The 13,532-nt window shown below is 44.8% G+C and overlaps 1 protein-coding gene across 5 annotated transcripts in view; it reads right to left on the reverse strand.

Annotated features, from left to right (window-relative positions):
- Positions 1–13,532, reverse strand: part of LSAMP (limbic system associated membrane protein) — a 1,013,573-nt gene that overhangs the window by 235,789 nt on the left and 764,252 nt on the right. The window contains exons 1-2 of one of the 5 annotated variants that reach the window (XM_027878854.1): positions 2,096–2,168; positions 1,958–1,996 (exon numbers count right to left, since the gene is read on the reverse strand). The exons of the other annotated variants lie outside the window; for them this stretch is intronic. Of the exons in view, the coding sequence (XP_027734655.1) occupies positions 1,958–1,959 (2 nt within the window). The 5' untranslated portion in view covers positions 1,960–1,996; positions 2,096–2,168. Of the gene's footprint in view, positions 1–1,957; positions 1,997–2,095; positions 2,169–13,532 lie in introns of those variants that run through there. 5 annotated transcript variants of the gene reach the window in all.

Here is a 13,532-nt window from a genome sequence, read left to right on the forward strand (position 1 = left end):
ACATTTAAGTACTTCAGATCCCCACAATGAGACAGGAAGGGAACTGTGAGATGCTCCTGAGCAGCCTCCCCACCCCACATCATCAGCTCAGCCCTTGTTTTCTACTCCTAATAGATCTGACCTCGGTGAGGATGGATGTGGAGTGCCCAGGACAGACTTCTCGCTCTAATACTTGCATGTGTTATCAGCCCTGATCTGAGGAGGAGCAATTACTGAAAGATCTAGAAAGGACTGTAGTGTTGGTGGACTACAGCCAAGACTAGTCAAGCACGGGGTTCAGCTCTTACCATACACATCTACATAAATGCAACTCATAGTTCAGTGTCTACTTCCTTTTAGATACCCATCAGCTATCTAGGATTTTGATTGGGATTTTTTTGTTTCTTTGTTATTCGACCTCAATTATCACATGCTCAGTCAGTTACTGTTCACCCTCTGAACCAGATTTGTCAATTCCACTTCTTTCTCTCTCCTAGCTGTTCGCTTCCTTCAAAAGCCAGTAGATTGTTATCATTCATGTCCCGTCTTAAGTTGCCACTTAGCCAACCTCGACATATTTAGCTCCTTTAATCTTCTTCCCTAATAAGTCAATCCTTCAGCCCTTTAATCATGCTAGCTGTGCTTCTCCAGATTCTCTATGATTTGTCTGCATCTTCCTGGTGTTGAGGTGCTGGAAGGCAAAGCAGGCTTGTGAGCTGCCCTGAACAAGCCATTTCCTGAGGACATAAAGGCAAGAGGTCACAGCCCAAATTCTGTAGGGTTTGTTTCTTCTCCTCCCCCGTGCTGTGCCTACTGCATTATCCCCAAGATCCTAGAGGACGGGTCTCCTCAACAAAGCTGCAGTTAACGACCACAGGTTGTTAAAGCCTAGTTTTCCTTTCACATGCTCCACACTGCTGTCAGTGGTTTGCACTTACTTGCCCTATTGTCCATGAGAAAACCAGCCAGCAAGGCCTTTCTTGCCCTGCATCTTTCCATTTGGAAGAGCTCCATCGAGGGTGGCAAAAGGGTTCTGCAAGGAAAAAGGCAGACCCATCATTCTCCCCTTCTAAGTCCTTGTGCTCTCCACTCATATGGAATGAGTGTAATGCTGAAATGTCATCAGTTTGGGGTCTTGATATGGAAACTCATGAGTGTTGTGAAAAGGAGGAAACAGAAAAAAAATTGGGAGCCTCAAGCTGGACCCTGGCCCTTTGAGTCAGCTTGTGAAAATCCTTCCCCTCCTCTGCAGTTCTGTTCCATGGAAGTGGAGTGGTACTTACTTCCTTTCCCATTCAAATACCCAAGCACTGAGAAATGTATTCAGGTTTTGCTTAATAGCTACACATACCAGAATAATTCAATTCACAGATTTCTGCCAAATGTAGCCAGCATTTTGATTCAAAGCTGCTAAGTGGTTTTATTTCATTCCTGCTTCTATCAAAAGAACCCCACAACCAAGTTCAAGTATACTCAACAATCCTGAGTTCCCTTACTTAAACTGACATTGTTCTCAAGGAGATATCCTAGACAATACCCTATTTTGCTTTTCTTTAAGCCTCTATCTAAATTCTTTCACAGCAGTAAACACATGTTCCAAGTGTCTCTACATGAAAGCTTATTATTCTCATTAGTAAAAGAAAAAGTGCTTGCAGAGGCAATAGACAATTTGGGAAGTGAATGCAAAAGTGTCTTCCCCCAGGGAAGTTTCATTGTCAGGCCCCTGGAGCCCTCTCTGCCAAGCAGACGGATATGCCAGCCTGTACACATAACAAGGACAGAACTATATTTTGGTGTTGATTTATACTGGAAAACATACTAGTGTGTGTCACATTGATTTAAACTAAATTATCAAAGAGAAAATAAATAAATAAATACATGCTACCCTGACAGCTCTGCGTGGGAGGTCTCTGCCCATTGTCATTTAAACTTGGTAGTACGCTCACATAGGTGCACAGCTTAGCAAAACGTGACTCACATTCACATGGGTTGGATGCTCCTCAGCCCAGAGCTCTCTCTGTAGCAGCGAAAGGGAAGAAAAGGATGCAGAAACCTGTGTGGGGTTCAACTCCCTGTTCTGCTAATGACCTCCTCTGGGGGACAGGGCAACGCTCACTGGTCCGCTACAGCATGCCTGAAAGCCCAGTGAAGAGAGTCTCCAAGGAAGTCTCACCATGGAAGGAACAAGCTGCTGCATCTGTATGTCACAGTGATGTGCCATGTGAAGATACTGGCGTTGCCTCATGAGTGTGGAATGATGCCCAAGATAGTGAGGGCTGTGTCTGAGCTCACCAGTGCCTCTGTGACATCACTACACTGCTTCCCAATGGGACATGAGGGCAGCCAGGTTCCAACCCAGTGAGGAAACCAGCTGCCTTCCTCCCCAGGGATGCCAGGATGGGGGATACAACAAAAATCCATGATTGCCTCAATTGCCAATGCCACTGACCATATGAAAACCAAAAAACAAGGGACAATATCCGCTTCTTCAAAAATAATCTTTTGGCATTTCTGTCCTTTTATTTTGGGCAAGCAACTTTTATTGAACACTCAATCATTTTGCAAAGCAGTTCTGGTAACCAGTTTCAGGACTACCAAAAAAAAAAAAAAAAAAAAAGATGTGGGTGTTCAATTCATGTCACTTCAAATATTTAGGACATGATTTCAGCTCAAATCACGTAAGGTTTGTTCCCTCAAAAGCCCTTTCCCTAGCAGCTGGGGAGGGCCAAGGGTGGCTGAAAGAAGCTCTAATCAAATGTTTCAAGAGATGCTGGCTGATAGGCACCGTGGTACAATTTATAGCTGGCTGGATGCAGGTACTGTAGTTTTGCAATCATGCCAGCTATCAATCAAGCTCTATTCTATTGGTCTTTTATGTCTTGTACTCAAAATTCCAAGCTGAGCTTCGTCAGTGGAAAAAAGTATCCTGATAATTGCAGATGATTCTCCCACTGGACGCTTTTACGTATCATAACACATTTGGGCAGGAATGACAGTCTTGGGATAAAATATATAAAGGGCCGGGAGAGAGGGGCAGGAGTGAGAGATACTGGCCCAGATGGGAGGCAGGTCTGGGAGAGCAGGAAGGGTGCAAAGCACTGGTGTCTCCCTTGGAGTTTCCCAATAACAGGAAAGTGAGCCACCACCACAACAACCTAAGCTCAATGACTCTTAAAGGCTCTGCAACTCTTTGTTCAACTCCCTTGTCCACCTGTATAGAGTTCCATGGATACTCAGTGCCCTCTGCCCTCTTGTACACATTATAAGCCAGTGACAGGAGATGTGACACTTCATTTTTTCAATCAAACTTTGTTAAACTGCTTCCTAGAAAGCCTCTCTCCATGGCATGGAGAAGATCCCTCTGGATTAGCTTTTGGCCACTGCCATGGACAGAACAGCTTCTCCTATGGCAGCAAAGACACAGCTTTCCAAACAGTGTCACTTTCAACAAACATCATTTCAAGCTGCCCTGGAGAAGATGTCCCCTCACCTGGTTAGGAACAGACTGGAGCGAAAATGAGAAGTTCAGCAATACTCAATGATAGAGCACAAACTACTGTGTCCACCAAAAAGGTTTACTACAAGGAGAAAATGTATCTGTGCCACAGCTGCCCTTGAGTTTGACACTCTGAGGACACAAATCCCTCCCTCCTGGATAAGGCAGGAGTGCGTGATGGTCCAGGCTGAGGAAGCAAATTCGTGCGCTGCACCTCACCTTAGCAGATGAAAGCCCTAGGATATGGTTTTGGTAGTGATCTCCTAACAGGCCTAAAAGAGTTTTATTTTGCCTTGTTGATCTGAGGACTGAAGGATTTTTTTCCAAAGGTTTTCCTGGAGCTTATTTCAAAGATGTATCTCAATCTTTGCTTCTACATAGTTTAAGAACAGATAAACCCACCATATTTTAAGGTTCATTTTCATTTGAGTTTCGTATTGGGAAGCGGGGATATGTCTAATGGAGATAATTCTGAACTGACTGAGGGATGGTATAGCTGTTGAATTCATTAGGAAATTGTATTCTATTTCATATCCAAACAAACTTGCATCTGCCTCTTCCCTGATGCAGTAACTCTTTGAATCTACACGTGTGCCAGGATGTGCAGGGCTCGCAGAATTACCATCTGTTTCCCTGTCATAAGCAGCCCAATGGCATGCACGCTGCTGAAAACAACAGCCCGCTTTGGTAATAGGCTTTATTTTATTTCTGCCACTGCTTTGCATGGATCAATTATACCTGTTCTGCTCTCCAATAAGAGATTCCCAGCTGAGGAGGCCACATTTACCCTCCTGCAGCTGGGCACAGGCCCTCACTGTTCCTGACAGGAGGAAAGCTGTTTTTCCTCACCACACATGTTGCAGCACCAAATCTGACACGAACTTCATTGTGCAGAACTTCTTCTCTCCTAGATCTGGCTTCCCAACACCTTTTTCCGCCATGTCACCATGAAACACCTTTATGATTATTTCACCTTTGCACTGTGTACAGCTCCCCAGTTCTGGAAAGGCCTGTGATTCTCCCCATCCCAAGCTTTCCTCTTCAGCCTCTCCCTAACAGTCCCCTACACACAAACAGCTTCGAATCCAGGCAGGAGGGTAGCTCTTCATCAGCCCACCAGGATCTGAAGCTGCATACACTGAGATGGAGAGAAGGATGCTCCAGAGGATGTGTTATTACCCACTGAGCACTTTGCTGATGGAAGGAGGGTAAGTCCATGCCAAGGGGAATGGGAGGGGAGACAGGAGAAAGCCCAGCTCAGGGCTTTCACCACTCTCCCAGGGAGGGCTTGCATTTTGCTTCTGCTTCTCCTTGGGGTCGCAATTACTTACAACGTTAAAACAACCTTAACCCCCATCCCCAACAGGCACCATCCCCCTCCCCTCTGTTCCACACAAGAGGAAAACTGTGGAGAAATACTACTTAATTATCACACCACGTAACTAATTAAAAGCTGAATGCTTGTGTGTGGTATGCTAATGGGGCATTAGAGAGCCAACCTGCTTTGGTAAAGAGACATGATCCCCCTCTTTCCCCCTTCACCTTACTGCGGGAGCTTCAGGCTGACAGGCACCTGGGATGAGGTGGGAATTTATTATGCTGCCTTCAAGTTCACAGCTTCACAAAGGGCACCAAGGTCGAGCAACTTCATCAGTAGGAAAGAAGAAATCACCTGGGCAGGCGCCAGGAGTGAGCTATATAGTGTGGGTGGCTTGGTATGGAAATTACGCGCACAGTGGGGCTTCACGTGTATCCTAAAGCCCATTTTTTCCTTTATGGCGTTCTTGGTAGGAAACAGGAGAGTCTCTGGAAGAAGATTCTTATTGTGTTCCCTGCTCAGACGTGTTGAACTACAAGATCTTAAAAGATCCCTTCCAATCCAAACTGCTCTATGATTCTAAGATGTGTATATTGAGTATAGACAAGCACACTCTAATTTCTCTTTTCCTACCATGTCATTACACCATCTGGTGCCAAGTGCCAGCCCTCTCCTTTCAGCTGATGCTGTGCTACAAGTCCACGCTTTCTTGTCCACTCACAGCAAGGACCACTGAATATATTAATTAAGGAGGGAGTCTATTCAGCTTTGTTGAGTTTCTCTTAATCACCACGGTACTTGTACATACACCCAGAGATTTGTTCTGACACATGTGCACTACAGGAAGAGCCTGTGTGATCTGGGGTGGCCAAGTAGCCATCCCACCATGGTTTGGGGACAGTGAGGGACTCTACAGGGTAGCTAAAGCAGCACACAATCGCCCAGCGGATTGTGCAGTACCTCATTCTTTGTATGAATCTTTGTATGCTTAGTTATGTATGCTGGACCTGCTCGGGTTGTTTCCCTGAAATCACCTGCCAGACAGAGGTAGTCCCAGTCACCTTCCACTTCCAACCACAGAAGGCAGGTATCCTTGGAGTATGTAGTGTTTTCTATAGCTTGTCCTTCTTTGAAAGGCTTCGGGTGGAGACTTAGAGCCCTAGAGCAAAGAAAGTGTCACCACTGTCAGCAAGGACAGGCAGGGATTTATTCTGGTTTAAGGGAATCGCTGTATCCCTGTTACTACTGCCTGCTAAACTGCACATGTGCCTCTTGTGACATGTCTGAGCTGTAGAATCCCACTGTGAGGGTCATGACTCCTTGAAGAACTGAACTGCAACGGCCCAGCAGGCAGCCAGCACTGCCACAGGACCTGAGGCCCAGCAGTCAGCACAGTCCCACTGTGGAGAAGCTTTTATCCCATCCCCCCCTTTTCCTAGAGCTGGAGGGGAACAGATGGGGCTGGGTAGCTGGAGAAGGTCAGCAGGTGACCATGCACTGTGAGGCCTGTGAGCCTCAAAGCTGACACTGCCTGTTTCTTCCTCTTGCAGGCCTCCTGTCACCCACTTGTCCTTTGAGTGCCTGCCAGCTGTGTCTGCCAAGTCCAGGGGTGCCCAGATGCCCCCGTTCACAACCCTTGAGATTTTTGTGATGAGCCAGGTTCCTCCACCAGATGCATCCCAGCCCACTGTTCACCAAGGGTTTTGGCAAACAATTTCTGTGAAGGCACAACAACCCCTCTGCTGAGCAGCCACAAATCATTTCTTTCTAGTTATAATTTGATCTCAAGCTCAGATCCTCATTGTCTCCTATCTCCAACTGGAAGGGGGTTCTAGAAGTTGTTTTCCAATCACTAGCCAAACACCCCGTCCCAGGCTGATGTGACACGGCCTGGTGCCCAGAGCCCCAGCATGGCAGGAGGGTGCTCCTGCCTTGTGTGTTGGTTCTGTTGCTGCCACATCAACACTAAAGCCATGTGGATGCCCTGTCCCTGCGGAAACAGAGGATAGCCAGTGGTGGGAAGGAAGGCAAGAGCTCAGCCATGGCTCTCAAAAGTGATGGAGGCTGAGTAGATTCCACCAAACTCAGGACAAAGAACAAGGATGAAGAAGAGGCCAAAACCTCTTAAGGAAGATACAGTTCTTTGCTGCTCTAAGATTCAGCCTCATGGCAAAACACTTGTCCTGTGCTCTGAAGACGAGCACAGCATTCCTTCTGGTTGTCCTGTCCTTGCCCATTAGCTCCTCTCCAGGAAAGTATCTATCTTCTCCTCACCTCCATTTGGTCCCAGCAGCTCCCTTTGGCTATGTCTCTCCAGCCAGCTGTGCTCCCACTGAGCACAGCATAGAGTGACGTTCTCATTCCCTCACTGTACTCTGTCATCTCTGTCGTTTCAGAGTTGATTCGTAACCATTCAGGTTTGGCAGAGCACGCTCACATTGTGTCTCAGCTGATGCTTGACCCTCTCTCCTATTCCACGCAATTTGGTCCTGAACCATCAGCCCTACTTTATGGATCACCCCAAAGCCCTAGACTGTCAGAACAACTTCAATTACAGCAGCGATGGGCCCCGTGCCACCAGCAGCATCCGCGGCCTTCCAGCGGCTGACAAGGACTAATTAGGAAATGAAACATTAGTTAAGTCGCTCTCAATTAGGGCCAGGATAACGTTTTCCTGGCAGCACTGGGGCGCTTTAACTGCTGGTCCCATGATGACTGTGAGCACATCAGACTTGCTGAAGGAGCTTTAATGTTGAACATATGTTGGAGGATTACAGAAAACCTCTCAGCTGTGACATTTCTGCGTGCTCCCTGCTTTTGCTTTCCCCTGTAGCAAACAGCCAACAGTGAATGTCAGCTCAGGAAAGCAAGAATGAAGCTCAAAGCAATTATCAGCAAGACACATACACAATGTGCACAGATACATATGTGCACAAATGATATACACACCTCTGAATATACACATTCCACTTTTAATTAAACAACTGCTGCACACCATCCTTAATCTTCCCCGTCTCTAGAAGCACACCAGAGATTACAGACCATTGTCCCATGTCAAAATGCAGGTTAGAAGCCTGAGGGATTCCTGGCTACAAAAAACACAAACAGAACGAAACCAAACAAACAAAACCCCAAAGCACACACAAAAAAAGAAAACCCAGTGAGGTCAGGAGAGAGGCAAGCTTGGACTTTCTTCAAATAAAAGCCAGATGCAGCTAAATCTTGTATGGGAACCTCAGAGGGAGAGAAAACAATAAACAAAACGTAATCTACCAAAACAAAATGAAAACCTAAAATTAAAAAGGCTCGTGAGCCCTTGGAGGAAAGCATGGAAGAAAGAGGTGGGTGTGAGAGGGTATTAAAGTAAAGGAAATATTATATTAAGGAAATACACAGTATATCAATATATTTTGTGCATAGTCATTTTACATGGTACAGCGGTCTTTGGAGACCAGCTGCAGCACACACAGCTTTGCTGGGATTAAGGAACAGGACTGGTCTCTCACGTGCTCTCTCCTGGGAGGAGGTGTAGGACAGAGAGGCTGGGAAGACAACTGCAACTGTAGACGAGTATGTGCCACAATCTTTGGATTTGAGAAAGAATGGATCTGTATCTGCTTGAAAATTAGCTTTTGAAACACTTTTTAAATGAAAATTTCAGTTTCTAATTGAATTAAGGATGTGGTTGTTTGTTTGTTTGTTTTGCGTGTGTGTTTTGTTTTTTTTTTTTTTTTAAAAGAAGTAAAAAAAAAAAAAAAAAAAGAACCTTTTGACTATCTGGTATTTGCTAAGGGAAAACTTCTGCAAGATCATCTCTTTGCCATTTGGGGAAAAACATCCATTTTTCCAACGGCTTTGAATGTAGCACTTTCTGTGAGCACATCTCTCCAAGGCCCACTAGGAAATTTTCCATTGAATTTGCTGCACCAGAGCTTTGCTGCCCAGCAAAAATACAAAGTCCAGAAACAGAATATCAGAATATCTGAGAGCTCTTGTGGCCCATGTAAGTGGGATCCTAAAATGATTGCACCAAGCCCAACTATCTGTTCAGACTTCTGTACCACTGATTGATGAAATACACCCTTGGCAGGTCAGCTCTATCTAGAGCTCACCATATGCTCCAAAAGCATCACAATTTCAGCACACACAGGCATGTGTAAAAAGCCTGAGAAGAATTTGAATGGACCTGTGTCTAATATGGTTGCACCAAAACACTAATCATGAAACAAAATATGTTAGCAAAGTATGACAAGAAACCTCTCTCTGCCAGTACACACATGCTGCTGCAAAACCCATGGCTGTGTAAGCAAGCATGGACCTTCCAGTAGAAGACCAGAGTCTGGCTGTGATACACCAGCGTGCTCTTAGAAGTGACAATATCTATTTTCATGTCAGCTTTATTACAGTGATACTAAGACCATAACCTGGCTTTTCGGTTTACTTGAGGTCTTAGTTCTCCATAAGTTTTTAACTTGTGTTGTCATTTACATCTCTAATGAACAAAAACTTTCAAAGAAGCATAATGGCAGGGTTTCTCTCAGTGTGCCCACACATGAATGATGACACACGTCGCTAAGCTGCACCGAATCTCATTCAGCAGGCATGCCGTGGGAGGACCTGGAAGAAGGCAACTTATACCTTTCTAATCAGGTTACTATCAGATTTTGCCTAATTTGGTTATAGCTACTTTCATGCTGTTTAAACAAAGCCTGCTTAGAAGACCTAGTACAATAAAAAGGACACCATTAGGATGTTCTCTTCTCTGATCTTATAAAATCAAGTTTGTGTTTTTACAAATTCTTCTTTTTTTGAGGTGGCGGTATCTGAATGTAAACAGATTTCCCACTGTGCCCCTGTTTCTGGCTAAAACCAATAAGCATAGGGGGTGATTCATTTTCATGGAAACATCTTACAGGAAAGTGGAAAGATACATACATACAACTAGATGACCTATATCCACAGAGCCTTTGAAGGCACATGGCTCATTATTTCATGTTGTAGCTAAATGCTTTGAGTTCTGCACACACTACCTTGACCATTATGTTAGCCAAAATGGTGGGTACCTCTAGGAACCTTCTCTCATGCAAAAGTACCATCCAATTGGAAATCCAACAAAAAGGTGGTTTTCAACTTTGTAAGTATGTTAGCATGTATTAAACAGTATTACTGAGGAGTGTCAGAGGTGGGCCAGCAGAAGCCTATAGAGAATGGATAAAGATGAATAAGGGCTCTGAAGGAGCCTCAGAGGAAGAAATTTATCTGGAAGTGCTTTGACAGCTGCATCAAGTGCCTGAGACCCAGCAATAAGACGCGGCCTCACAGACTCCTGTAGAACTCCCCTGTCTGTGCCCCCTCACCACTCCTTCCTTGCTCTCCCCTTCCCCTATATGGCCAGACATATTCCCTGCAGCCAATCCCTCAAATTCCCTTATCACTGACCCTCGGGATTTGATGTTTCTAGCAGGAATCCCACCTTTATTCCCGAACCTTCCGTATCGCCCTATATATAAACTGACATCTTGTTTTAACAAACGCCATTTTGGGGTCATCCGTGTGTGACCGTCTCCTTCCCAAAGCGTGCCTCGAGGGTCTATCTCAGGGGATCAAACCCCACCCCGCGATAGAGGAGGAGTTAAGAAGGGACTGACAAGAGAAATGAAGAAGCAAAGGAGATGTCCAATACAGACATTTTCATTCCTGTAGAGTCCTTCTCGGTATCATGAAAAAGCAAGTCTTTCACATCAGTCAAATTTGAGGTTGTCACTTCAATACAGTCACCTGCGAGAATTGTCAGCAACTGCTGCAAGACTATTCACAGCATAGAAAATTAAATAGGTGCTTAAGTGTCTGTAGGATTGAGGCTTGTGTGGCATTTGCTACGTGGAACTTGCCTTTCTTACAATGACGACAACCTCAACTATTAGTCTGCTTGAAAAATTATGGGAAAGCAATTCAGAAGTGCGACCCAAACTTTGCCCAGAGCCTGACATTGCCTTAGGCAAGCATCCATCTAGTCATCCATCTATCTAAACTCATTTGCGTTGACAAAGGAAAAAAAGCCAGAGAGATGTGAAAATTATGGTATTTCATAGCCACATGCAGAAAGTTTCAGCAGCTCTACTAGGCAGTTTGCCTTGGAAACAAATTTAAGACCTCTGAAACCTTGAGATAGTCTTTTCATGTGCAAATATTTAACTGAGTTTGTTCCATAATAAAATTTCTAGGGGACAACCTTGCCACCCGTGCCAGCTGAGGAATACATTACCTGGTGGGGTTAACAGGGTTCTCTGCTGCAGAAATAAATACATTAGGAGATGAGACACAAAAGGTTTCACAGCTCCTGATTTTCCTTTAATAATATTCCATTAAAAATGACTGAAAGGCAACTCCACTCCTATAAATCAGGTACCTCACTGATGTCTTTTAGTCCTGAAATGGGCCTTCTTTGGTTTTAATAGCTTTCCTTCCTTCCCTCTCTGTCTGTCTGTCTCCAGATATGGCTGATTTACCTGGATCAGCAGAGACATTGGCTCCACATTCTTCAAAAAGTGCTGATCAGGCTGAGCTGGCAAAAGATTAAAAGTCACACAAATTGCTTCTATCACTGAAGGAGTCTAATTGATTTTGGGAAAAAATCTAAATCATGATTTGCTCTCTGCCGGTTGAAGCCTATCTAGCGGAGGGGCACTGTTTTTAGATGGGCAGGAAAAGAAGCGTCTCCCTGGAGCCCATCAGTTCCCTGCCACTGCAGTGGGAAAGAGGCATCTCTCCTTTCCTCCTTATACTTTGCTTTCTTTATATCCTGCCTGGTGATTAAAGTTGTTCTCGCTCACTGTAAGGCAAGTGGGTCCTGCTGAACTGAGGACAGAACTGGGAATGAAAGCACCCATAAAGTCCAGTCCTGATACCAATTCTCCCTCAGTTTCTCTACCTGAAAATGGGGGGTGGGGGGACCTACTGCTCACACAATTTTTGGTAGGTACTAAGAGGGCATCACAAGGCAATAATGCAACAATCTCCCTCCCCAGTCATGATGTGGGGAGAGAGAGAGGGGAAGATGCCTTAGAAGGCAGGCTAGTGGAGCTAGCTCTGAAAGTACAGGCTCTTGCTTTTAGAATCAGAGTTATGTTCAACTCCTGGTGCGAACAACAAAGCACGGGGTGTGCTGGTACCTGAGGATTAATTGATATTTGTAAAGCACTTAGGAAATATAAAGTACCAACCAAGTGCTAGCTAGGATTATGTTAGCATGTATAAGGAGATGACTAAACATTCCTCTAACACTTGGGGCAGATTTCAAGCACAATCATGTATTCAAACCTTAAATTGTTTTTTAGGCCAAGCTTGCCTAATGGGAATTGTAAATGTGTGCTCCATAGCAGCCCCATACCCTGCCAAATGGGACACTGGGGAATGAAGGGAACACACCCTCACAAAAATGTGTGTCTCATCGTGTAGAGAAATCACAGCTGCCGCGAAAAACAAAGGGGTGCGCATATTTGTCAATTATGCACAGCATATTGCATAGTTGACATCTAGGTGAGGTGGAGTTGCCTAGATTTCAGATGTGCAGTTTGTCCTTTCCTCTCCCTACTCTGCTAAAGGAGTGAATTCTGTGCAAGCTTCATATGAGAAAAACAGTCAAACATTTGTGTTTGCTTCTCCTGAAAAACAAGACCACTGTTTCCTAGTCTATTCCCAAATAATGAATTACAACACAGGATCTCAGTTTGACTCAGCGCTTGTCATATATATATAGGCTGAATGCCTGTATACCGAGGAACTTCTCTAGAGTGAGACTGATGCAGACAGGAAAGGCCAGGCAGCACTGCAGGCACAGGAACAGTTTGATCGTGCATGGTACAAATGGTTATCAACATTAATTTGGAGGAGGAAGGATACTGGCACATAGGAGATAGCACAAACAGAGTAGGCGGGGAAAGACATCACATTTTTAATCTGTGTTTTTATAATGTCTTGCAAAGGAGATCCAGACCCATGAGTGGGGTGCTGAGCCCTATGGGTATGGCCATATGACCACAGGGCAGAAGGACAAATGGGAATTCGTGCCTGGGTGGAGGAGACACAACTGCCTCTTTCAAATGCCAGCCACATGTAAAATTGTGTAGGAACATCATGACACTGCAGCCTATCATACTGCGAGGGCTTTTTCACTGAATAGGTATCAACAGCACACTTCACATCAGCACATTCAAGTGACTCACAAATAGGAGTCACGTTGATTAAGCCTCAGAAGTCTCCTAAACCACTAGTTTGCAACAGTGTGTCTACCCGATGTTAGGTAAACTGAAGCAGAAGAGAGGAGGTAAAACACCCCCAAAAAAAGTCAGTGGCAGAATCAGAACTGGAAAGCAGCTGCCTTATTGCCAAACTGTCCAAATACCATAATTCAAAAGGCATACACTACGACATTAACAACTCGCCTCTTCCACACTCCACCTATGCAAAAGGTTTGTACTGAGGAAAGCTTCCAAAACACCCAGTACTGGCCACACATACAAAAACAGGGTGCAAAGAAAGATGGCCTCTTACTCTCAAGCCACTTGCTGATGTTTTTTTTTTTTTTTTGTTACCCTGCAATGAGAAGATTCAAGACCACTCGCATCCTCATATCTTAGGTTAATACCTCCTCCAATATTTTGTATCTTCATATCTTCCCTATTTCAGCTGTAAATCTTACCAGTATCTGAATAGGAGTCTATTTTGAACCTTACTGAG

Source organism: Empidonax traillii, unplaced genomic scaffold, assembly GCF_003031625.1.
Source record: "Empidonax traillii isolate 1590-97213 ecotype Southwest subspecies unplaced genomic scaffold, ASM303162v1 scaffold46:size3806547, whole genome shotgun sequence".
NCBI lineage: Eukaryota > Metazoa > Chordata > Aves > Passeriformes > Tyrannidae > Empidonax > Empidonax traillii.